This window comes from Cnephaeus nilssonii (genome assembly GCF_951640355.1).
Source record: "Cnephaeus nilssonii genome assembly, chromosome: 20".
Lineage (NCBI taxonomy): Eukaryota > Metazoa > Chordata > Mammalia > Chiroptera > Vespertilionidae > Cnephaeus > Cnephaeus nilssonii.
The window spans coordinates 51,350,156-51,375,425 of NC_137091.1; the positions used below are offsets into that span (position 1 = coordinate 51,350,156).

Consider the following 25,270-nt stretch of genomic DNA (forward strand, 5'->3'; position numbering starts at 1 on the left):
TGATCTAAATGACCCTTACTTTTACTTTACATCCACCCACAGTAATGAAAATTCCAGTTCTTCTGCAACCCTGCCAGCACATGCAATAGTTAATCTTTGTTTATTTGCTTTTAAATTATTTTTATTGATTTGAGAGAGAAAGGGGGAGAAAGAGAGAAACATCAGGGCTGAGAGAATCATTGATCAGCTGCCTCCCGCACACTCAATACTGGGAATCCTGCAACCTGGCATGTGCCCTGACTGGGAATCAGACCTTGACCTCCTGGTTCATAGGTTGACACCGAGCCACACTACCGGGCTATTTATTTACTTTTAATTGATTTTTAGAGAGAGAAAAAGAAACAATATGAGAGAGAAACATAGATCAGTTGTTTCCTAAACATGCCCGGAACGGGGATGATCACATAACCTTTGGTGTACCAGACAGTGCTCCAAGCAATGCAACCCCAGGGGCAATGCCTAGTCTTTCTTTCTTTCTTTCTTTCTTTCTTTCTTTCTTTCTTTCTTTCTTTCTTTCTTTCTTTTTATTTATTTAATATATTTGTATTGATTTCAGATAAGAAGGGGAAGGGAGAGAGAGATAGAAACATCAATGATAAGAAAGAATCATTGATTGGCTGCACACACACACACACCCCACTGGGGATTGAACCCACAACCTGGGCATGTGCTCTTGCCTGGAATTGAACCCGGGACCCTTCAGTCCACAGGCTGTGACCTCCTAGTTCATAGGTCCATGCTCAACCACTGAGCCAAGCCGGCTGGGCTTTTGGTTTTTTAAATTATTGTTTTGAGAGAGCGAGAGAAACATCAATGTGTTATTCCATTTACTTATGCATTCATTAGTTGATTCTTGTATGTGCCCTGACGGAGGCTCGAACCCATAACCTTAGTATATCCGGAGGACATTGTCACCAGTGGCTGCTACAAGACCTTTCATCTCCAAGATTGTGACAGGGGCACTCAAGTCTCCCATTTGGCTCACAGGAAACTACATTGCCCACAGGGCAATGCGCCCAAAGACGGCGAGTTTAGCCAATGAGAGCCTGGGGTCAGGGCGGGACTTCCGGTACAGTCTTTCTGGCGGTCATTTTGGCTTCTCGGCGTGCCTCGCGGAGGCTGAACTCCGAGCTGCTGAGCGCCAGGTCGTGTGGAGGCGCCGTCGTCCGGGTCCGGGGCCTCCCAGACCCGCTCCCTCTCGCCCGCTCCGCCGCCCGGCTGAGGTGAGCGCGTCCCCGGCCTCCCTGCAGCCCAGGCCCCGGTCCGGACCGCGAGGCGCTGCGGGTGACCCCGGTGGGAGGGGGTGGGACGGGTGGGAGGCGGCGTGGCCGCCCCATAAAGACCCGGAGGGGAAGGAAGAAAAAAGTGGGAGAGAAAAAAGACCTGGAGGAGCCCTGCCTGGTGGAGCGTCCACCTTAGACCCCGGAGGTCCCGGGTTCGAGCCCCGGTCAGGGCAGGTGCCCAGCGTGGGGCGGGCAGGGGACAGCGGTCCATGGTTCTCGCTCATCATTCCTGTTTCTCTCTCCCGCTCCCTTCCTCCCTGAAATCAGTAATAACATTAAAAAAAATGTTAAGGCGAGGCAAAGTCGTGCGTGAATTTTACTTTTTAAAAAAAAAAAAAAAATGCAGCCCTGGCCGGTTTGGCTCAGTGGACAGAGCGTCGGCCTGCGGACAGAAGGGTTCCGGATTCGATTCCCGTCAAGGGCATGTACCTTGGTTGTGGGCACATCCCCAGTAGGTGTGCAGGAGGCAGCTGATCGATGTTTCTAACTCTCTATCCCTCTCCCTTTCTCTCTGTAAAAATCAATAAAATATATTTTAAAAAATACCTGCTTAAAAAAAAAAAAGAATAAAAAAAAACAGTTTTTAAAAATAAAAAAATATCTATTTTACTGATCTTTTTTACAGAGAGGAAGGGAGAGGGATAGAGAGAAACATGGATGAGAGAGAAACATCGATCAGCCGCCTCCTGTACACCCCCCACTGGAGATGTGCCCTTGACCGGAATCGAACCCGGGACCGAAGCTCTATCTACTGAGCCAAACCGGATAGGACGGAGCGGGAATTTGTTATTTGGTCAAACCTCACCAGGGCGCTGGGCCATGGACGGTTGCAAAGGAAAGAGGGACCTTGGTGAGGCAGGGCTCTCAGGTTTTCCCAGAACCGCCCAGAGGACGAGCAGACCGGAAGGGAGAGGCCAGCAGTGAGGGCGGGAAGGAGGACCCTGCAGGTCAGTGGTCGGCAAACTCATTAGTCCACAGAGCACAGAGCCAAATATCAACAGGACGACGATTGAAGTTTCTTTTGAGAGCCACATTTTTTAAACTTAAACTATATAGGTAGGTACTTTGTTATTAACTTAATTAGGGTCCTCCTAAGCTGGCCTTTGCTAAAAACTCAAGGGGCCAAAGAGCTGCATGTGGCTTGCGAGCTGCTGTTTGCCGACCACTGCTGTAGGTGATGAGGTAACTGGCCTGGCCGGTGTGGCTCATTGTTGAGAGTGTTAACATAAAAAACATTCAAAACCGTAAATTTACAGTTTTGAATGTTGGGTCAGAGGAAGTCCAGAGCCGATGCATGCAGCCGCAAAACAGATGGCGACGCAGATACCGGTTCCTTCCCGGAACCCGTACGGACCAGCACACCAGGCAGATGGCGACGCAGATACCAGTTCCTTCCTGGAACCCGTAACGGACCAGCACACCAGGCAGATGGTGACGCAGATACCGGTTCCTTCCCGGAACCCGTATGGACCGGCACACCAGGCAGATGGTGACGCACATACCGGTTCCTTCCCGGAACCCGTATGGACTGGCACACCAGGCAGATGGCGACGCAGATACCGGTTCCTTCCCGGAACCCGTATGGACCGGCACACCAGGCAGATGGTGACGCACATACCGGTTCCTTCCCGGAACCCGTATGGACTGGCACACCAGGCAGATGGCGACGCAGATACCGGTTCCTTCCTGGAACCCGTAACAGACCGGTGCACCAGGCAGATGGCAACGCAGATCCCGGTTCCTTCCTGGAAGCTCCCGAAGAAGAAGAGAAAAATAAACTCCTACAGCGGGGAGGCTCTCCCGGTCCTGAGGGACGGATCTTCATAAATAACAAGATCGCCTTCCCAAGGCTCAGGCAGGGGCCATTGCCCAACAGGCCCACCGGTCGTTGCACGTTGGACCGCTGGCGCTTTGGAGGTTCCTTGAACCCCTCTTCACCTCGCCCACACTGCGAGAGGCAGTCACGAGTGCCCGCTCCTCCTGCCCCACGTGTGCGGCTGTCTCACCGCAGGGAGGAATGCGCCCCGACTTTCCTACCCATCAAATGAGGGGTCACCTCCCAGGGCAGGACTGGCAGGTAGACTTCACCCATATGCCTCCCCACAAGAAGACCAAATATCTGCTTACCACGGTAGACACCCTGACAGGGTGGGTAGAGGCCTTCCCTACCCGCAAGGAAACTGCTGAGGTTGTGGCTGAGACCCTAATAACACACATCGGCCTCCCCACCTCTATACAATCAGACAACGGCCCGGCGTTTATATCAAGGGCCGTTCAGCAGGTTAGCACCTCTCTTGGCATCTCCTGGAAACTGCACATACCCTACCGCCCACAATCATCGGGTAAGATCGAGAGGGCCAACGGCCTCCTTGAAGGCCATCTAACTAAACTTTCTCTAGAAATTCGCAGCTCCTGGCCGGACCTTGTGCCCATGGCTCTGACCGGAATCCGGGCTACACCAAGGAGCCCACCTTCTTAAGCCCTTTGGAACTCCTATATGGGAGACCCTTCTTTTTTTTTTTTTAATATATATTTTATTGATACAGAGAGGAAGGGAGAGGGATAGAGAGTTAGAAACATCGATGAGAGAGAAACATCGATCAGCTGCCTCCTGCACACCTCCCACTGGGGATGTGCCCGCAACCAAGGTACATGCCCTTGACTGGAATTAAACCCGGGACCCTTCAGTCTGCAGGCCAAAGCTCTATCCACTGAGCCATACCGGTTTCGGCTGGGAGACCCTTCTTGCTCAACCATCGTCTCCCTCCTGACCCTCCTCTCCTGGCTACTTATCTTCCATTCCTGTCTCTTCTCAGGCAGCTGCTCCGGGAACATGCTGACAGGTTTCTGCCCAGGCCAGAACTGACCGACCAGGGCTCCCGAGGACCAGCCCTCCAGCCCGGGGACTCAGTCCTCCTTAAGAATCTACATCCCAAGGCCTTGGAGCCCAGGTGGACGGGACCTCACACAGTAATCCTCACAACCCCCACCGCAGCCAAACTATTGGGAGATCCATCGTGGCACCACCTCTCCAGACTCAAGAGGACTCTGGAGCAGCATGACTTCTATGAATGTGAGGTGTTGGGCCCCACTAAGGTCCGCCTTAGCCGCCCTCCCCCTTCTCCTTCTCCTCCCAGCCCTGGGCAACCTACACCCTCCCCCACCTGCTTACGTGTGGAGGTTCAAGGTCCGTGAAACCTACGACCAGGACAGTACACAAGTCACCCGGCAGGTAGGATCTCAGGACTGCCCTCTGGTCGGATGCCAGGCGGAGATCCTGATTGCTGTCGACCTCCAGTCAGTGTCCAACGGTGGCCGACCATATGCCTGCTTTGCTTACGACCAGCGGAACCCAGACAGGTGTAATCGAGATGTCAACACCTATGGGGGTTGCCGCTGGTCAGGCTGTGTCACCCATGATGCCTACAATGAGGTCAGGTCTGGTCCCTTTTTCTGGAAGGACGGGACCTTCAACATCAGGGTCCGGGACCCCTGGGACCAGCGATGGGTTGCGGGCGTTATGGGAAAACTATACTGGAGTGGTTGGAGCTCGACCCCTTCAGGGACCATCTACATCTCCCGGGAATATGTCATAGCCCAGGAGGCCCAAGTCCAGGTCTCCAACAGCATCCTACAGGCCGAACATTCCCTTAAAGGGAAGCTGCCTGATTCCCCCCGGGTAGAAGTCCTGTCTTCTTGGCTCCAACTTATCCAGCACACTCTACTACTCCTCAATGAGACCCGCACCCTGCCCAATGTCTCGCACTGCTTTCTATGCGCCTCTCTCAAAAGACCTTTGCTGGCTGCCGTCCCACTCGTGACTCCTCCAGGAACCCAGGGGCACGGTGAATGTCAGCCTCCCCTGGCTGGCATTCCCCTCTGGGAACCCGAAACTCCAGAGCCCACCTTGCCCCCGCGGATATGCTACCAGACCAGCAACCCGGTAACTGTGGGACGGGTCACTTGGAACTGTACCCAAAACCACACTGCAGCCAGTCCCACCAAGGCCAGCCCGGGCACCTTCTTCTGGTGCAACGGCACCTTAAGCAACTGCGTCAACTCCTCTGACCCCGGGCCTTGCTTCGGGGTCACAGTAGTTCCCCAGCTAACCCTGTATGGAGAGTCGGAGCTCGCCTGGTTGCTCCCTTCATCCCACCCCCGGGCCCGCCGGGCCGCCTTCCTCCCTGTCATGTTGGGGGGAAGTGTCGCTGGGGGGCCCCTCGGGAACAGCCTAGTCTCTGCCCAGGATTTCAGTGACAAACTCCAGATAGCCCTGGAGTCCACTACCGCCTCCTTAGCCTCCCTGCAGCAGCAAGTAACCCTGCAGAACCGACGGGCCCTGGACCTTCTCACTGCGGAAAGAGGAGGAACCTGCATGTTCCTTCAAGAAGAATGCTGCTACTACATCAACGAGTCCGGAGTGGTGGAACAGAACGTGCGGACCCTGACTAAGCTGAGTGAAGAACTACGTACAAGACACTCCCGGGACAACTCCCTTTCTGGCTGGCTCCAAAGCCCCTTAGCTACCTGGATCCTACCCCTGGTAGGGACCCTAATTCTCATCTGTGTCGTCTTTTCCCTAGCTCCCTTCCTCCTCAAATTCATTCGCTCCCGGATCGTGGAGATGTCTCCGGTGACTGTAAACCAGCTCCTGCTCCATCCCTACACTCCCTCCGACCCGCCTCTGCCTGACCCTGGCCTTTCAACGCCCCCCTCCCTCTTCGCCCCTGGTCAGCAGGAAGTAGCCAGGACGATCTCGGCACCCCCTATCACCAAAAGGCCGGGGTGTTAGGTCAGAGGAAGTCCGGAGCCCATGCATGCAGACACATGGTGGCGACACAGATAGCAGTTCCTTCCTGGAAACTCCCACAGCTCATGCTCCCCCGCCCTCACTGAACAGCTGTATAAAAAAAGTGCCTCCACTCCCATTGGCGCCACTTCACTGGCCCCCCCTTTGGACCCGTGAACCTCGCCCGGGAGTGCAGATTAAAGCTCTTCCTTTTGACTTGCCTGGCTCTCTGACTTTGTCTCCTGCTCCACGAACCTTACAAGCCCTAACCGGTGTGGCTCAGTGGATAGAGTGTCGGCCTGCAGACTGAAGGGTCCCAGGTTCGATTCCGGTCAAGGGCATGTACCTTGGTTGTGGGCACATCCCCAGTTGGTGGTGTGCAGGAGGCAGCTGATGGATGTTTCTTTCTCAATGTTTCTATCCCTCTCCCTTCCTCTCTGTAAAAACCAATAAAATATATATTAAAAAAACAACGTGATCCTTTAAAAAAAAAAAAAAAAGAATTGTTGTGAGTTTATTTGAGCCACAATTGCCAGAAAACAGAATCTCCACGGATGGGGATAACGCTCTGGAGAATGATGGCTTTTCACCGTGTTTTTTTTTTTTCTTTATTGATTAAGGTATTGCATGTGTCCTTATCCCCCCCATAAACCCCCCCACTCCCCCACTCATGCCAAAGGACATGTATGCATGCATGTTGGGCTTATATGCATGCATACAAGTCCTTTGGTTGATCTCTCCCCCTTACCCCCACCTCCCCTACCTTTCCTTTGAGGTTTGAAGGTCTGATCGATGCTTCTCTGTCTCTGGATCTGTTTTTTGTTCATCAGTTTATGTTGTTCATTATATTCCATAAATGAGTGAGATCATGTGATATTTATCTTTCTATGACTGGCTTATTTTGCTTAGCGTAATGCTCTCCAGGTCCATCCATGCTGTTGCAAATGGTAAGAATTCTTTTTTTTTTTTTTTTTTTTTTTTGCCACAGTGTAGTATTCCATTGTGTAGATGTACCACAGTTTTTTAACCCATTCATCTGCTGATGGGCACTTAGGCTGTTTCCAAACTTAGCTATGGTGAATTGTGCCACTATGAACACAGGGTGCATATATCCTTTCAGACTGGGGTTTCTAGTGTCTTGGGATATATTCCTAGAAGTGAGATCACTGGGTCAAATGCTGCAGCCACTGTGGAGAACAGTATGGAGTTTCCTCAGAAACTAAATGGAGCTCCCGTTTGACCCAGTGATCCCACTTCACCCTGTTTCATACATTGCATTCCAAGGAGGAGGTGGAAGTGGGTTACAGGGAATCCATTAGTGATAGATGAGGGAGGCGGGAGGAAGCAAAGCGGGAAACCTCTGGGATTGGATGAAAAGTAAAGGGATAACCCTAACCGCTTTGGCTCAGTGGATAGAGCATCGGCCTGCGGACTGAAGGGTCCCAGGTTTGATTCCGCTCAAGGGCATGTGCCTTGGTTGTGGGCACATCCTCAATAGGAGGTGTGCAGGAGGCAGCTGATCGATGTTTCTCTTTCATCGATGTTTCTTACTCTATCCCTCTCCCTTCCTCTCTGTAAAAAAATCAATAAAATATATTAAAAATAAAAAGGGATAGACACATGCTTCTCTTACTGAGGTGGTGCAGGGTAGTTCACAGTCAGCAATGAACTCGGTAACAATGAGGGGTCAGGAAAAAAGGAAAATGACTCACATTCCAACGATACGTTATCCTAGATGCAAAGAGGCCATTGGCTCAGTTGAGGTAAGGATGGACCTTTGTCAGGGAAGATAGGGGCCCAGGAAGTGGCCACCGACCATAACTGCTTTTACTTATTGTCATTTCAGACCATCCTTTGTGGTTAGTTTAGGTCCTTAAGTCTGCGAGCCGGCCATGCCCGTCTTCCCGGAGCTGGTCAGGTCAGCACGGGCCCCGTCTGGTTCACAGGAGCTTCATCCTGTTAAGGGAAAGAGACATTCAAACCCGTGAAGAATTTTTGTGTGTTTTTTATTATTATTATTAAATCCTTATTGTTGAAAGTGTTAGATATGTCCCCTTAGTTCCCCCACTGACCTCTTCTACCCGCCCCCACCCCCCAACCCAGGCCTTCGCCACCCTGTTGTCTGTGCCCATGGGTTATGTGTACATGCACACAGGCTCTTTGGTGGATCTCTTCTCACCCACCCGCCCTCCCGGCCTTTGTTCTTAAGATTGGGTGGCTCAGTGGATGGAGGGGTCCCAGGTTTGATTCCAGGCAAGGGCACATGCCTGGGTTGTGGGCTTGATCCCCAGTAAGGGGCATGCAGGAGGCAGCCGATCCATGATTCTCTCTCATCATTGATGTTTCTATCTCTCCCTCTCCCTTCCTATCTGAAATCAATAAAAATATTTTTTTTTAAAAAAATGATTGCTGCAGCTCTTCAGGGTCTTTTTCGATCCACATCATTTTTTGGAGTATTTGTTCTAGATCTAGGAAATATTCTGCTGGTATTTTTTTAAAAAAATATTTTAGATTCTTTTTTAAAAAAAATATATTTTATTGATTTTTTACAGAGAGGAAGGGAGAGGGATAGAGAGTTAGAAACATCGATGAGAGAGAAACATCGATCAGCTGCCTCTTGCACACCCCCACTGGGGATGTGCCCGCAACCAAGGTACATGCCCTTGACCGGAATCGAACCCGGGACCCTTCAGTCCGCAGGCCGACGCTCTATCCACTGAGCCACACTGGTTAGGGCCACGTGGCTCTGTTTTGTTTGGTGGCTTTGGGGAATATCTGAGAGAACATATCTCTAAATATTTCTTCCATCCCTGGAGATCACCCCTGAAAGACCCGCCGCCTCTGGGCCTCCAGGATCCATTTCCCAGAGCCCCTGTGGTACCAGGGCGTCTGCTCCAAGCTAGAGCCCTGGGCGGACTACATTACCCAGAGGCCTCCGCGCCGCGCGGTGGTGGCGCGGAAGGTGCCTGGGCGGGACTTCCGGCGTCTTCCTCGCGGCGGACATCTTTTTGCCTTTTGGCAGGGCTGAGTGTGCAGAGGTTGGCGAGCCCTGGTTGGGCTCCGAGGTGGCGGGAGGGGACCCCGGCCCCACGGGGAAGAGCCTGGCGGCGGAGGCGCCCGCGGAGACCTGGGTCCGGGCCGGGCCCCTCACGGCTCCGCGCAGTCCAGACCGTGACGGCGGGGCCGCAGCGATGAGCCCGGGCGAGGTAGGTGCTGCGTCCCCCGCACCCGGAGGCGGCCGGGCCCTCCCCTCCCCATCCCTCTTCATCCCAAGGCCGGGGGTGCGCGGCGGCTCCCGCAGTCCCCGCAGCCCACGCCGCAGGGCGTCTGTGGGCGGGGCCGCCATTTGCCACAGCCAGTGAGGTGGGGCGTGGGCGGAGCGACTGGGCCGCGAGCGTCTGGGAACCTGGGGTCCCGGGACCGCGGGGAGCAGCGGGGGCACTAGGCCTGCCGGGACCGACGGGGCGGCGGGGCCTTGTTACAGGCTGTTCTCACGGTCTCCAGGGAGGTGATCCTGGGGAACAGCCCCCCGACCCCCAGCCAGTGGGAGAGGCCTGTCCCCAACCCGGTCCTGTCTTGTCATGTATGTGAGTTTATATGAGAGACCTTGGCTGCGTTGTGAAAAGACAACTTATTAAAGCAAGTAAAGTATGCATCTTTTAAAAAAGTATATGTTATTGGTTTTTCACAGAGAGGAAGGGAGAGGGATAGAGAGTTAGAAACATCGATCAGCCGCCTCCTGCACACCCTCCACTGGGGATGTGCCCGCATCCAAAGTACATGCCCTTGACTGGAATTGAACCCGGGACCCTTCAGTCCGCAGGCCGACGCTCTGTCCACTGAGCCACACCGGTTAGGCTAAAGTATGCATCTTTTTTTTTTTTTTTAATATATTTTTATTGATCTCAGAGAGGAAGGGAAAAAAAGAGAAACATCAATGATGAGAGAGAATCGTGGATCGGCTGCCTCCTTCACGCCCCCCGCTGGGAATCAAGCCCGAGACCTGGGCATGTGCCCTTGACCGGGAATCGAACTGTGACCTCCTGGTTCATAGGTTGATGCTCAACCACTGAGCCACGCCGGCCGGGCTAAAGTATGCATTTTTTCAAAATATATATTTTATTGATTTTTTACAGAGAGGAAGGGAGAAGGATAGAGAGAAACATTCAGCTCCCTCCTGCACACCTCCTCCTGGGGATGTGCCTGCAACCAAGGTACATGCCCTTGACCAGAATCGAACCTGGACCCTTGAGTCCGCAGGCCGACTCTCTATCCACTGAGCCACACCGGTCAGGGCTGTATGCATTTTTATTGAAAAACTAAAGCAAACCTATACATCTGACTTAGGAAGTGCAGACGGGCTCTCGGCTAATCCGAAGAGCAAGTTGGGGGGGCTCTGAGGCGGTATGTGCCCTCCTGTAGGTCTGTGGACCTCAGAATTCCTCTGTTGACTATTCCGGTGCAGGTTAGTTCTTAGGGTCCCTTCTTTTACTTTCATGAGAATTCATGAGAAGCACCTGGCAACTTTATCTTGCCACGCCTTCAGACTGCTGGCTTCTCTGCTTAGGGAATAACACTGTCTTTTTTCCTTTCCTTTCCTCTCCCTCCCTCCCTTTCTGCATTCTCTCATTGGGGAGGGTTTGTGTGTGTGTGTGTTTTTTAACCATTTTGTTCCGTGTCCTTGGCTGGGGAAGATAATGGCTTGTTAGTTACTAGCTGGCTGCACATTGCTCATGCTCTTGGGCCTTGTTTTAACTTTCCTGTCTCAGTTTCCCTGTTCCTCCCGCCCCGGAATCCTGTAACACCTTCACTGTGAGGAGGCAGGTGTCCCCGCGTTCACTCGGGGGGAAAATGGACTCGGGTGGGATGGGGATGATGAGGATGGAGGCAGGGAGGCTGGTGAGGAGTCCGCAGACTCCAGGAGTGTGGTGGTGGTGGCCGCACCGGAGCAGGGGCAGGAGGGGCTGAGGGTGGAGAGGTGTCCAGGAGCGAAGCCACAGGATTTGCTGCTGGGTCAGCTATGGCTGGGAGCGAAGGTAGGGAATGGAAGGGCTCTCCAAGTTTGGTTTTGTTTTTAAGAAATTTTGCAATTTGTATTTTTATTTTAGAGAGAGAAACACCGATTTGTTTCTCCACTTTTTTATGTGTTCATTGGTTGATTCTTGTATGCGCCCTGACCAGGGACTGAACCCGTGACCTTGGCACATCGGGAGGATGCTGTAACCAACTGAACTACCCGACCAGGGCATCAAGTTCTGTTGTTTTTCCCCTGAACCTCTGAAAGAATGGAAGTTGGAACAGGGACCACCGTTGAGGGCGGTCAGGAGTTGGGTTTTGGACATAGTGAATCTAAGGTTATGCAGGGGAGGTATCACATGGGCATGTGGAGATGAGGCCTCAGGTCACACCCTGGGGATCAGATTTAGGGGAAGAATATTAAGGATGTTATTTTATGTGGCCCCTGAGGTGAGAGATTGGAGGGCAGGGGCGGAAGGGTGAACATCCCTGGGATTTCCTCCAGAAAGGGGGGGTGCTGATATATGAAAGGGGTGTGGCTGCTGCTAGGAGCCCCACCTGGATGGAGGAGAGAAGGGGTGAGGTGCTGCAGAGCTGCCGTGGTGTGGACTGAGCATGCTCAGAGGCACTGCCTATGGAGCACGGAAGCGGCAGCCAGGCCAGTGGAACAGCCGGACCAGTCCGGGGCCTCGGTACATCAGCTCCCCGGCTCCTCAGGTGAGAAGAGGCGATAAACACTTTTCTGGTTGTTGTTAATCCTCACCTGAGGATACTTTTTCCATTGCTTTTCAGAGAGAGAGTAGAAAGGAGGGAGAGAGAGAGAAACATTGATGTGAGAGAGACACTTCAATTGGCTGCCTCCGGCACACACCCCGACTAAAGGCAGGGAGTGAACCTGCAACCCAGGTACCTGCCCTTGACTGAGAATTGAACCCGTGACCCCCAGTGCATGGACTGACACTCTAACCCAGGGATGGGCAACCTTTTGAGCTTGGTGTGTCAAACTTCGCCAAAAAACTGAGCATAACTCGGGTAGAGTGTCACTTTGAGGAAAAAACATTATTTCGCAAATGTTTCATCCTCAGGAGCAGCAAATGTTTCATCCTCGGCATGCGGCCACCTCAGCGGCCGTGTGTCATCAGAAATGGCTACGCGTGTCAGTGCTGACATGCGTGTCATAGGTTCGCCATCACTGCTCTAACCACTGAGTAAGACCGACCAGGGCTGATAAACACTTCTTATTTTTTTTGATAAACACTTCTAATGAAGGGCCACTCGCAGGCTTGCCTTTAGAGGAGTATGTACTAGATAGGCTGGTTTGGTGACAGGACTAGTGTACACTTGGCACATATATATAAGCAGTCAGTTAAAAATTAGACTGTAGATAGGATAAATCCGATTTATACCCATGCTTAGTAATTGATTAAAGTTCTTGCTTCTTTCATTATAATAGAAAGTCTCAAATATCACATTTTCTTAAGAGATTAAAAACAAACCCAGAATTTAAAAAATCTGTCACCTCATTTGTACCAAACCATTTGCGAAGTGTTCAGCTTGTGGGCAGTACGGTAACTCGAGGTGTCTGCGCTGTACTCACACGTCTGCTCTAAGCAGCAGCTCCGGAAGGAGGGCACCACCGGTGCCTCGGCTTTACAGGTGAAGACAGTGAGACTCAGATCTGCGCTCCAGTCCACACAGATGGGCGGAGGCAGCGCTCCGGTGTGAGGGTCTGAGCCCAGCCACCCTGAAACCCTCCTCACCAGAGGGCAGGGCGGCACTTCGGGGGCTTTCCACCCGTCAGATGCCGCTGTGGTAACCCGCCGCTCCCAGCTCCCTCCTCCTCGGGGTTGCTGTGGTGGAGGAGCTCTTATGGTCCCCGCAGAGGGGACTGCAGAACGGGCAGGTCCACGCTCAACCCATCCTCACCCCGTAAGTTTGGCATCCCAGTGTGGTGAACGGTGTCTGAGGGCTCTTAACCCTTTGCACTCGCTTGCTTTTTTCTCGATTCCTTTATTCTACTCGGGATTTAATTTTTTAAATACCCCAGATTTTACAAAGCGCGGCAGTAGAATAAAAAACTGGAGTTTCTTTTCATACAAACTTATTTATTTGGATTTTTTTATATTTCAAATTATTGATACATTCAAAGAGTAACTTTAATCTCGATGCTAACCGTGTCGAGTCACACTCAACATCCGAGTGCAAAAGGTTAATCTACCTTCTATCTGCCGCTGAGTTTGGGGATCCCTCTTTCTCCAAAGGTCTTGAGCCCTGACTTCTATTCTCGAATTCTCTGAAAGGGTTTCCACTCCCAGCAAGCAGTGAGTTCAGTCTGATCAGTGTCCCAAACACAGGGACCAGCATGTGCAAATGCATTGCTTGAGGCTGCACTGGGAGCGTTCAGAAAACCGCGGGTCCCCGTTATGTCTGGTGTGGTCAGACTGCAAGGAACGGGATTCAGCTTGGGAGTGACGGTCTGTGGGGCTGGATTTCTATTCTGAGCGTGGTTGGAGCCACGGAAGGTTTGGAGCAGAGGGGGAGTGATTTTCTGATGTGGAGGAGGAGAGGAAGAAGGGAGGGGTTAGCGATGACCCCACCGTTTTTGGCCTGAGAAGGTGTAAGTATAGCAAAATCCTCAGTTGAGATGGTGAAGTTAGTGGAAATAATATCACGAGTTAGGTTTTGACCGTATTGAATCCGTGATGTTCCAGACATCTGCGTAGAGTTGTCAGATGGACAGCAGGACACACAGGTTTTGAGTTCAGAGGAGGGAGTCAAGTTGGAGACATCCATACAGTGGCAGCCTTAGGAGTAGGGTGGAGTTGTAGATCAGATTTAGAGAGAGAACCTTTATGTTGTGGGGGCAGTGACAGTATGAGTCTAGAAAAGGAGGATTAGTGTTAATGAGGGAAGGGAGGCAAGACGATCTGACAGGCGGTCACGTCTTCCAGAGAAAGAGCGCCATGCGGTGACTGCTGGGTGTGGCAGTAATGGAGGTGACATGAAAGGGAGGGCGGAGCTGGTGCTCATTTCCCTCTGTGCTTCCCAGCTTCTGTGGTGACATTTGGTGGGACATGGGCGGGGAGGAGGGGGTAAATGAAGCTGACAAGTTAGCTCGGGACCATGGAGTCAGTTGGCACAGTCACCACACTTGGGGAGGAGGCCAGTGGGTGTGGCCTGGAATGACAGTCGGTTAAGCCTGTGACGGAGGAGGATCTGGCATCCTCAGTGTTCAGCCGCCACGTGGAGCAGGGCCGGGCCTGCCTGTGACCTGTCGTGGTTGGGTTTGCTGAAGTTCAGTCGAGGAGGGAGGATTGAAAAGCTGGGCTCACAGGCCCCGAGGGCAGTGGGGGCCACTGACGGGCTGGAGTGGTCCTGGAGGCATGAAGTGAGCATGCTCTGGGTGCTGTGTCACAGACAGGGAGATGTGATCCAAAGAGCGGTGTGCACAGGGGGGTGGACTCTTACCTCTGACCAGCGGGCTTTGGGGAGCACGCGCGGCTCACGTTGGCGGGTGAGAGGCAGCACCTCCGGCTCCAGGGAAGGGCTGTGCACTGCATCCCAGGGCCAACCTCTCTGTCTGCCTCCCTGTCCACCTGCCTGTTCTCTGCTGGACAGAATGGTTCACGGGAAATGGGCAGCTGGGAGGAAAGTAGGATAGACCAGGAGCCCTGAGGAGAGAGGCTGCCCTGTGCTTGGTTGTCTTCTTCATGCGCGGTCATGTGACTTTTGAGGGCGTTTGCTTTTCTCCTGGGAGGATTGGGGACTACTTGATAAGGCTCAGAGATTCTTTGTGCTTTGCCTTGAAATCACGTTTAAAGCCTGGGTAAGGTCCTGCCCTAAACATTTTGGCTCAGTGGATAGAGCGTCAGCCCGCAGACTGAAGGGTCCGGGTTTGATGCCGGTCAAGGGCATGTACCTTGGTTGTGGACTCCATCACCAGTAGGGGGTGTGCAGGAGGCAGTGAAAGGTGCTTCTCTCCCATCGATGTTTCTATCCCTCTCCCTTCCTCCCTGTAAGAAATCAATAAAAACATATTGTTAAATAAAGAAAGAAATCAATCCTGGGTGGGTCCTGAAGTTCGTTTTTTGGTCTGTGCTCTGCTCTTCCTTCTTCTCCAGAGGTTGCCGATTCCTTCCTAGCTGGGCCATGGCATTCCCATTGTCCCTCATTCCCTCGCCTCGGTCTTCGGTCCTCGGGGCTCAGCTGTGTGTACTGTCTCCTCCGCTCCCTCCGAGTCCCAACTCCTGCTGCCCAGAACCTTTGCCAGGAAGGTGTCAAGGTCAGGTGTTTTGTGTCAGCCCGTGGGATGCTACCCTGCTTGGCTTTTTGTTGTTGTTGTTCGTCCTCACCGAAGGATATTTTTCCATTGATTTTTTTTTTTTTTTGAGAAACATAACACTTTAATAGATGAAATAAATACTCCAGTACATGCAGGGTACAAACTTGACATTGGAGGGGGGCAAAATCACTCGAATGTAAATCAGAAAATAAAACACACTCACAGTAGCTTTTCGCCCCCGTTTGCAAATCACATGGCAAGGTCAGACTCTTTCCACACCAACTGAAAAAATTAACAACGTACAAAAAAGGTAGCTACATCCATGTCTAAGGAGTGAAACTGAGGTAACCTTTTAATTAGGAAAAAAAAAAGTACCAAAAAAGAAATGAACCCATGACCTCCTTCCTGCCCAATTAATAAGGTTTGGGTGAGGGACTCCCGAAGAGGAGCTGGGGGTGCGGAGGGGTAACCCCGCCACAGCAGTTAGCATCCCCCATCTCCAGGTCCCTACAATGTGGGTTGCTGGGCTCCGGGGCCCCGCGTGGGTGTGAAAATCAGATGCATGGCCCTGCCTTCTGGAGGATTCCTCTCGAGCATCTAACATGGGGGGGAGGGTGTATGGGAGCTTCACCGATTGCTTTGGTATAAACTGAAGCATCTTCCTTTATTCTGGGGTGGGGAGCGGGGCGGGGTGCTAATTCACAGAATTGGAATTCACTGGCAGTGAAGTCCTGGGCGAAGACCTCTCCCTTAAAGCCTGAGATAGCAGGGTGCGGCCTTCAGCACGGCGCAGGCCCAGTTCCTCAGCTCTCCCTGTGGTCCGGCCTCTTGGCGCCCCATCGGGGTGCTGCGCCAGGTCCTTGAGGCACCGGGGCCGGAGCACGCAGGCCGACACCGGCGTCCCAGGATGGCCGCGTGACCCAGGAACTGCGGCTCCGTGGCGAAGCCCACCAGCGCCCACCGCCTGCACCACCGCCCGCTGAACAGGGCGCAGCGGCTGGGCGCCGCCTTGACCTCCCGCACGCAGGCGGCAGCAGACACTGGACACGCGAGGTGGGCTCGGGCCCCAGTGCGAAGCGGTCCCAGGACTTGTCGCTGGCCAGGGCGCATGCGTCCGTCAGGAACTTGAGGTTGCACGACAGGTCCTGCGACACCTCCAGCAGCAGCTGGGGGGTGGTGTCGGACAGCGGGGGTTGCGGGGGAGAGGGGCGCAGCGTGGCGTAGCCCTGCTCCACCTCGTGGCGGCAGCGAGTCACCCGGTAGCGGTTCTCCGCGGACTGGGCTCCCGGCGTGGCCTCCAATGCCAGGTAGGCCGTGGGCGGAGCATTCCGTTGCGGTGCACGTCCTGGGTCAGGATGGAGAGCCCCTGGGTGCGCGCGATGATGGTGTCCCGGCAGGGCTCGAAGGACTCGGCGCCGGCACCCGCGGGGGCCAGGCCCTCGAAGAGCCGGAGAAGTCGCCTCGCTGTGGGCTTGCCGCTAGCCATCTCGCCCAGGGCGCGCCGGGGAGCCCGCTACCTCCGCTGCTGCCACTGCCACCGCCTGTGCAGCCATCGCGACTCAGCAGGCCAGGGCCGCGGTGCCTTCCCAGCACATCATGCCATCCACCGCCAGGGCGCAGGGCGCCGGTGGCGCGGAAGGAGCTGCGGAGTTGGGCCTCCAGGAGGACTTGCAGGAACCATGAACCGGGCACAGCAAACTCACAGTGCGCGCTCTTGTCCAGGAAAGCCCCTTCGGCGGGAGGGCGGAGGGGAAGCTGGGGGTTGTCTTCCTTCCTTGGAAATCAAAATCCCTTCCTCGGGGGCCGGGCGGGCCCTGCTGTCAGCCTCCTCTCCGCGGTGCACGTGGGCTTGAGGATCAGGGACCCCTCCCAGGGGCACTTCCCCGCGATGGTGGCCCGGACATCTCCTGCCCCAGAAGCAGCGGCAGGGCCGAGGGTGTGGCCAGTACTGGCTGGGCTGGGCCTCACACTGCGGCCCTCAGCTGGCCATGGGGCCCTCAGCTGGCCATGGGCGTGAGTCCATGCCCAGCGCCTCCTCACTGCAGGCCCTGCCATGGGCCTCCTTGTGCGCATGTCCCTGGCTGCTGGGCCAACTCAGAAGGTACCCGCAGTGCTGCGGCCACCTGCCTGCGCCCTGGCTTCTGCCATTTTTGTCAACCTCCAACTTCCAAGTGAGGTTGGAAATTCCTGAGAAACTGAAAGGAAGGGCAGGGGCCGAAAGGCAGAGGGAGACAAAGCCTCCCCGTTCTGCACCACTGAGCGCGGCGGGGGAGACTCCTCTGCATTGATTTTTAGAGAGTGGAAGGGAAAGGGAGAGGCAGATAAACATTGATGTGAAAGAGACACATCAGTTGGTTGCGTCCAGCATGAGTCCTGACGGGACGTGGATTGAGCCTGCAAACAAGGCACATCCCCTTGACTGGAATTGAACCCAGGACCCTTCAGTCTGTGGGCCAAACTCTGTCCACTGAGCCAAACTGGCTAGGACCTGCCCCCTTCTTTAATTGATATTTCCTTGGGCCTACTTACGTTATGAATTACCGACATGGTCATGGCTTGTGGGACCCATTGTATGTTTCTGCAAGACATGACTCTGTTATGGGTGGGGCAGTGCTTTCCTACTCACTGGCCCTCTTTCTTCCGTGACTTATATTTTCCAGATCCTTCGTGGTTGCTGAATTATAACAGGAGAAAGCCCTCTAAGTACCTGACTGAGAGGTAATGACTCTAGCCACAGCAGGAGGGGCTCGGACCGGCCTGGGTAAGTTAGAGCTTTGGGAATGTGTGACTTCAGGGTTCGGTTCAAGTAACATCAGAAACCTGTCCTGTGCCCACTACTGTTTGGTGTCCAGGCTATAGGCCATACTTTATTTCTGTTTTTCCTCCCCATTCTGGACACTTGACACCAGGTGTCCTCAAACTACAGCGGGTGTTTTTGCCGTTTTGTTTTTTTACTTCAAAATAAGATATGTGCAGTGTGCATAGGAATTTGTTCATAGTTTTTTTTAAACTATAGTCCGGCCCTCCAATGGTCTGAGGGACAGTGAACTGGCCCCCCGTTTAAAACGTTTGAGGACCCTCTGCTTTACACATTTGTCATTTCTATTCTGACCTCTGACCCAGGGCTGTCCACCCCAGTTACCAGTGCTCTCTCCTGCTCCCTCTGCAGTGATCTCCCGTATTGGATGATGCTAAAATATCGGAGACATACACGTATCCTTAAGTAGTTCTTCAATACCAGTTACTAATTCTAAGTCAGCGTTTCCTGGGCCTGGGCATACATTCCTATGTAGCACCCACCTTTTACCAACAGCCAAGGCCTTTTTAAAAGTCATTTGCAAGGAGAAAGCTGGCAATCCTGCCTCCTTCTCCCCAAGCTACACCTTGTCCTTTCCCAGGCCTTCCCCTTCCTGCGACCCTTAGAGCCTAGTCATGCACATCAGCTCTTCCTTCAACATGGACTCGGCCGTGCGTGTGCTAGACACGCTTTTGTGATGGGGTTGTCCCCTCTCACCAGAGTTACTGTGTACTTCAGCAGCATTTTTCTGGCTTCAGGTTGTTGCCTTGTGGTGAAGGATGAAGAGGCATCTTCTGAGCAGAGCATTTCTGTGGAAGTGTCACCTGTGCGTCCTGCCAAGGGAGGTTCATCGACCCAGATGGCTCACCCTTGTGACATATGTGGCCCCATCTTGAAAGATATTTTGCATCCGGATGACCACCAGGAAACACATTATGGACTAAAACCATACACATGTGAGGCATGTGGGAGACAATTCTCACGTGGTGCAAACTTTTACCAGCACCAGAAGCAGTACAATGCAGAGAAACCCGTGAGGAGGGACAAAGGCAAGGCCACATGTGTGAAGAACAGTCGAGTCTGTGAAGGACCTCCTCCATCAGAGAAGCCCTGTGTGTGTGAGGGGGATCAGAACTTCCAGGCATGTGTGGACAGTCACCAGCAAAAGGCCGCCCACCGCGAGAGGAAGACCAGGCGCACCGAGAGTGGGGTGGCCTGTCACATCGGACAGATGCATTACAATTGCAACGAGTGTGGGAAGGCCTTCAGCCGCAAAGACACGCTTGTTCAGCACGAGAAAATCCACTCTGGAGAAAGGCCTTATGAGTGCTGTGAATGTGGGAAGGCCTTCAGCCGCAAAGCCACACTCGTGCAGCACCAGAGAATCCACACTGGGGAGAGGCCTTACGAGTGCAGTGAATGTGGGAAGTCCTTTAGCCGCAAAGACAACCTTACACAGCACAAAAGAATTCACACTGGAGAAATGCCTTATAAGTGTGGTGAATGTGGAAAATACTTTAGCCATCACTCCAATTTAATTGTACACCAGAGAGTTCACAATGGAGCAAGGCCTTATAAGTGCAATGATTGTGGGAAAGTTTTCAGACACAAATCCACACTTGTTCAGCATGAGAGCATCCATACTGGAGAAAACCCTTATGTTTGCAGTGATTGTGGGAAGTCCTTTGGCCACAAATACACCCTCATTAAACACCAGAGAATTCACACCGAGAGTAGGCCTTTTGAATGCATTGAATGTGGGAAATTCTTTAGTCGAAGCTCTGACTTTATTGCACACCAGAGAGTTCACACGGGTGAAAGGCCTTTTGTGTGTAGCAAATGCGGGAAAGATTTCATAAGAACCTCCCACCTTGTTCGGCATCAAAAAGTTCACACTGGAGAAAGGCCATATGAGTGCAATGAATGCGGGAAAGCCTATAGCTTAAGCTCCCATCTCATTCGGCATCAGAAAGTTCACACTGCAGGAAGGCTTTAGGAGTGCTTTCAACACGGACTCACATGGAGAGGACCTCTCTGATCTCCCTTTGAGAGGAAGACATCAGTCAGATGTTGAACTTCATATATTTGAACATTAACACTGGGGAGACACCTTGCTAGGCCAGTTAGGGGTGATTAGGCTGGCGGGGGCGGGGGGCAGTTAGGCACATCAGACCAGCAGGCAGAGGCGGTTAGGGGCAATCAGGCAGGCGAGTGGTTAGGAGCCAGTGGTCCCGGATTGGAGAGGGTACAGGCTGAGCTGAGGGACTCTAGTAACATATAAAAAATAATACTACTTTTTACTCAAAATTGGGCTATTCAAAATTTAGATCTAATGAAGAAAATCAACGTAAAGAACTTTGCTTAGAAAGTTCTTAGAAAACTGCTTAGAAAACCATAGAAATACCTTGAATCTAAAGGGACTGTATGAACTCAAAGGGTATATACCTCCAATGTCTACACTTATGAAACTGGCTGAGAAGGCTGAGCTGCAACCCCGAGTAACCTTTCATGAAAAAAGAAGCATGACTCGGAGCAGAACCCCTAATGGGGAGCTTCTAGCCCACTGGGCAGGGCCCTGAACCACAGATGATGTTTCCAGGGCTTGATCCACATGATTTTCAAAATGTCTTGAGACTGGTGCCTCTTTTTTCTTTCCATTTTTCTCCCCTTTTGAAACAATATATACAGCTATCCTAGGTCTGCTCCAACATTCTTAAAAAAATTTTTTTTTATTGATTTTAGAGAGGAAAGGAGAGGGAAAAACATCAATAATGAGACAGAATCGCTGATAGGCTGCTTCCTGTACACCCCCCACTGGGATGGAGCCTGCAACCTGAGGATGTGCCCTGACCAGGAAGCCAACTGACCACCTGGTTCATAGGTCAATGCTCAACCACTGAGCCACACCAGCTGGGCTGTTCCACCATTTTATTTCAGGGACAGTTACTTTGTTTTCTAGCATCACAGACCCACAGATGGGGAGATAATGCACTTCAGGGTGATTATACCCATAATCTGACCCATAACTGATTTGGACAGATTTGATGATAAGGTTCCACACTTCTAAGATCATGGGATTTGGATGATGGGTTCATATTGGAATGAGGCCATTTGGGATCTTGGGATAGGTTTTTTTTTTTTTTTAATATATATTTTATTGATTTTTTTACAGAGAGGAAGGGAGAGGGACAGAGAGCTAGAAACACCAATGAGAGAGAAACACCGATCAGCTGCCTCCTGCACACTCCCCACTGGGGATATGCCCGCAACCAAGGCACATGCCCTTGACCGGAATCGAACCTGGGACCCTTCAGTCCGAAGGCTGATGCTCTATCCACTGAGCCAAACCAGTTTCGGCAAGGGATAGGTTTATTTTGCAAACAGAACAGACAGGAGTTTGGGGAACAAAGGATAAACTGTAGAAGGCAGAAAAATTGCTCCCAAAGATGTGCATGCCCCGATCCTGAGAACTTGCACATGTTCCCCGCGTGGCCGATGGACTGTGCATGTTAGTAACGCTGTGCGCATGGCAGCGAGACTTACCTCAGCTGGGGTCAATCTAATCACAGAGTCTTCAGAATGGAGAACCGTCCCCAGCTGCAGGGAGAAGGCTGCAGACAGAAGCGCCAGACCTATGGCAGGATGATCAGCCTGATGTCCCAGCGCTGGTGCCAGGATACAGCTCCTGTGCTGGACTGAAGAGGAACCTAGGAGCTAAGGTTCAGCAAGAATTCTTCCGAGTTCAGACAAAATGAAGAAAGTGACTGTGGCTTTGCAGCTTAGAGACACTGCATCCCATAAGTACATGGAACTAGATTCTGCCAACAACCCAAATGAGCAGGAATCTGATCTCCCAGAGGCTCTGGGGAGGAACACAACCCACCATCATTCAAGAACTGGAGTCCCAGGGACTGGGCGAGCTGGGCGGGTCAGGGAAGGGCTGCCTACAGAGGCTTTGGTTCCGAAATAAAGGAAGGCAGAGCGTTGATATCTGGCTTAAGGGGTGGGGTGACAAGTAGATGGATGCCCACAGAACCAGGAAGGAGCTTTGGTCTACCTGGCTTACCCTACCCCTCACCACTCCCAACTCTGGGTTTTCTGGCTCAGGTAACAGGTTCTGCTGCCTTCGACCCCTGCAATCCCCCACAGCCTGGGGATTCCTCCTCCAATGTCCTCTAGCAGCAGTATTGGTTCCCTGGCCCTTCCATGTGCTTCAGATGCACTTACCCTCGTGGGTCTCTTGGCACCTGTGTCCTAGCCGCCAGCTCTCCACAGCCCAGCCTCCACACCCGTTTTTTTGTTTGTGTGGTTTTTTTTAAATATATTTTAGTGATTTTTTACAGAGAGGAAGGGAGAGGGATAGAGAGTTAGAAACATCAATGAGAGAAAAATTGATCAGCTGCCTCCTGCACACCCCCCACTGGGCATGCGCCTGCAACCAAGGTACATGCCCTTGACCAGAATCAAGCCTGGGACCTTTCAGTCCGCAGGCCGACACTCTATCCACTGAGCCTCATCGGTTAGGGCTCCACACCGGTTTCTGACCCAACATCCCCTCACTCTCCTTCCACATCTTCCACCTGTGTCCCCAAGGCTGCAAATTGCACCTCACAGCACCTCTGGCCCCAGCGACCCGCCTAGCACCTCCTGTTGCCTGGTCTCCAGCCCAAACTGGTGTCCAGACCCTCTGCCCTAGTCCCTGGCACCTCAAGGTTTTAGCTCTTCTCTGCCTCACAGCCCTGCCGCAAAGTCCCTTCTCACCCCCACAGTCAACACCGAAACCAGAATAGTGGTCACTATTAGGTCTGGAGTGAGAGAACGTGTTCCAAATGGAGCAGGAAATGTGAATGTTATTCAGGTGGGTATTCTGTGGGCAATCCTGGGGTGTGTACTACCGATGTGACGAGGAGGGCTACTTCTCATTTAAGGGTTGCAGTTTTTTCCAGCAAAGGTTCACCTAGTTCATTCAGGGTATTTTACTGGGTACTTTACTTTTTAATACATATACATATAATCTATATATATATATATAAACAGCCAGTGACCAGTCATGATGCCCACTGTGGCCAGCAAACCACCTGATCAAGGGGTGGGGCTGGCTGGTCAACCTCTTGTGCCCCCCCCCACCCCCACCCCCGCGCCAACCTCCCCTGATTGGACTATCCCACCCCTATCAAAGGTGGGCCTGCTGGCCAAATGCTCACCCCTCCAGCCATCCCACCCCTGTTTGACCCATCCCACCATGATAGGCCTGCAGCCCTTTCCCCCGGCTGGCCCCACCCCTGATCGCACCCTGTATACCAGGCGTCCTCAAACTATGGCCCACGGGCCACATGCGGGTGTTTTTGCCGTTTTGTTTTTTTACTTCAAAATAAGATATGTGCAGTGTGCATAGGAATTTGTTCATACTTTTTTTAAAAAATATAGTCCGGCCCTCCAATGGTCTGAGGGACAATGAACTGGCCCCCTGTTTAGAAAGTTTGAGGACCCCTGCTCTACACCAACAGGAAGCAGGACCAGCTGGCCAACCTCCTGGAGCCCCTCCCCCCACCCCAATCAGGGCCAGGGCCAGCTGGCCAACAACCCATGGCCCCTCCCCCAGGTTGCTGGCTCCCAATCAGCATGCCCCCACCCCATTCAGAGGCAGGACTGGCTGGACCACTGCTCACAGCTCCTTCCCATGGCCAGCAGTGCCTCCCACCAGCTGCCAAACATCAATTGGGGGTGGGGCCCTCTGGCCAATCGATTGCAGCCCCTCCCCCCAGCCTGCCCAGCCCTGATCAGGCCCAGATCGGGGATCAGATTGGCCGGAACCCACCTGTGCACAAATTTGTACACGAGGCCTCTAGTTAAAAAATATTCTTACTGATTTCAGAGAGAAATGGAGAGGGGGAGAGAGAGAAATATCAGTGATGAGACAAAATCATTCATTGGCTGCCTCCTACACACCCCCTATTCCAGTTCAAGCGTACAACCTGGACATCTGCCCTGACTGGTAATCAAACTATGACCTTTTGGTTCATAGGTCAACTCTCAACCACTGACCCACACCAGCTAGGCATTTTACTGGGAACTTTGAATGATCCCCTAGGAAAAAGTGGAGGCCGCCCTTGGGCAAATGCCAAGGTCTTTCCATCAGCAAAAAAGACTGCTCTCAGTCTGTGAATTTCATTTTCTGGTGATCAGTTTTGTTTTCTCTCTGGCAGAGATGCTAAAAACTATTTCATCTACATAGTGGGGCTTATACTTCAACTTGCAGAGCTGATTTAACTTGTTCTGTACCCACCCTGAAAATAATTAAAAGCAAGCATCCAGCACAGCTGGCATGGCTCAGTGATTGAGCTTTGACCTTTGAACTAAGAGACTGAAATCTGCATTCCTGGTCAGGGCACATGCCTGCATTGTGGGCTCCATCCCCAGGAAGGGGCGTGCAGGAAGCAGCCAATCAATGATTCTCTCTCATCATTGCTGTGTCTATCTCTCTCCCTCTCTGAAATAAAACCAACAGAAAACATATTTGAAAAATAAAATGAAATAAAGCAACAAATAAAAATAGAGCATGTTAACCATTTGTGGCAGTCTCCTGCACTCTCTCTGAATCCAGTGTTTCTGCAACAATTATCCTTCTCGTGGCCCCTGTAACCTTAAAACCACTGATGGTACCTACAGAAGTCAGGACCTCAGGGCCCACAGCTCCACGGCAGCACCTGCAGGGAAGACGACCTCTCACCAGTGCTGGGCACAAGACAATAGGCCCTGTGAACGAGAACAAGCTCATGTTGCTCTCAGAAGCAGTGAAGGTTGTCACAAGGACCCCCTTCTCAGGTTGAACTCAGAACCCCCAAGTCAGGGCATCCAAGCTACAATACAGGACCACAAAGCTCCACAGTCTTCCTACAGGTTATGAGCAGCAATGCAAACTGGGCCAAAACTGAAGACGTATCTTCTGCCATCACATTGTACCCAGAGGCACACAAACTGGGATCCCAACCAATGCTGTTCACCCCTTCATGCTAGCAAACCCCTCAACTTCTAAGAACCCAAAACAGTGACTAGAACCTCAAGATGAACAGTGGTATAAAAAATAAGACCTGGAGGTGTCT

The 25,270-nt window shown here is 52.4% G+C and overlaps 2 protein-coding genes and 1 pseudogene across 9 annotated transcripts; 2 read left to right on the forward strand and 1 right to left on the reverse strand.

The window, feature by feature from the left end:
- Positions 1 to 527: 527 nt before the first annotated feature.
- Positions 528 to 6,477, forward strand: LOC307092761 (endogenous retrovirus group FC1 Env polyprotein-like). Of its 3 annotated transcripts, none has more exons than XM_079760239.1 (2): positions 528 to 1,231; positions 4,100 to 6,477. In XM_079760239.1, exon 2 carries the CDS (start codon positions 4,342 to 4,344, stop codon positions 6,073 to 6,075), a length of 1,734 nt encoding a protein of 577 aa, XP_079616365.1. In that variant the 5' UTR covers positions 528 to 1,231; positions 4,100 to 4,341; the 3' UTR covers positions 6,076 to 6,477. The 3 variants fall into 3 exon arrangements, with proteins under 3 accessions (XP_079616365.1, XP_079616366.1, XP_079616364.1); XM_079760240.1 differs by having other exon boundaries at positions 528 to 1,223; XM_079760238.1 differs by lacking the exon at positions 528 to 1,231 and adding an exon at positions 2,015 to 3,625.
- Positions 6,478 to 9,079: 2,602 nt separating this feature from the next.
- On the forward strand, positions 9,080 to 25,185 carry LOC307092776 (uncharacterized protein). 5 transcript variants are annotated; one of them, XR_013812880.1, is made up of 4 exons: positions 9,080 to 9,278; positions 18,031 to 18,131; positions 18,926 to 21,295; positions 21,535 to 25,185. XR_013812880.1 is itself a non-coding variant. In XM_079760264.1 (3 exons), the coding sequence occupies exons 2-3, from the start codon at positions 18,092 to 18,094 to the stop codon at positions 20,161 to 20,163; spliced, it is 1,278 nt and encodes a 425-aa protein (XP_079616390.1). In that variant the 5' UTR covers positions 9,080 to 9,278; positions 18,031 to 18,091; the 3' UTR covers positions 20,164 to 25,185. The 5 variants fall into 5 exon arrangements, 4 of the variants coding, with proteins under 4 accessions (XP_079616390.1, XP_079616393.1, XP_079616391.1 ...); XM_079760264.1 differs by having other exon boundaries at positions 18,926 to 25,185; XM_079760267.1 differs by lacking the exon at positions 9,080 to 9,278 and adding an exon at positions 9,508 to 11,805 and having other exon boundaries at positions 18,926 to 25,185.
- On the reverse strand, positions 16,065 to 16,863 carry LOC307116176 (talin rod domain-containing protein 1-like; annotated as a pseudogene). Its single transcript has one exon. The product of its transcript is annotated as a talin rod domain-containing protein 1-like (transcript).
- Positions 25,186 to 25,270: the final 85 nt, after the last annotated feature.

Excerpts from the sequence above, each read along its gene's own strand:
- LOC307092761 (XM_079760239.1), top strand. The coding sequence starts at position 4,342 with ATGACTTCTATGAATGTGAGGTGTTGGGCCCCACTAAGGTCCGCCTTA.
- LOC307092776 (XM_079760264.1), top strand. The coding sequence starts at position 18,092 with ATGACTCTAGCCACAGCAGGAGGGGCTCGGACCGGCCTGG. Across the intron at positions 18,132-18,925 it reads AGGGGCTCGGACCGGCCTGG|GTTGTTGCCTTGTGGTGAAG; the intron begins GTAAGTTAGAGC and ends TTCTGGCTTCAG.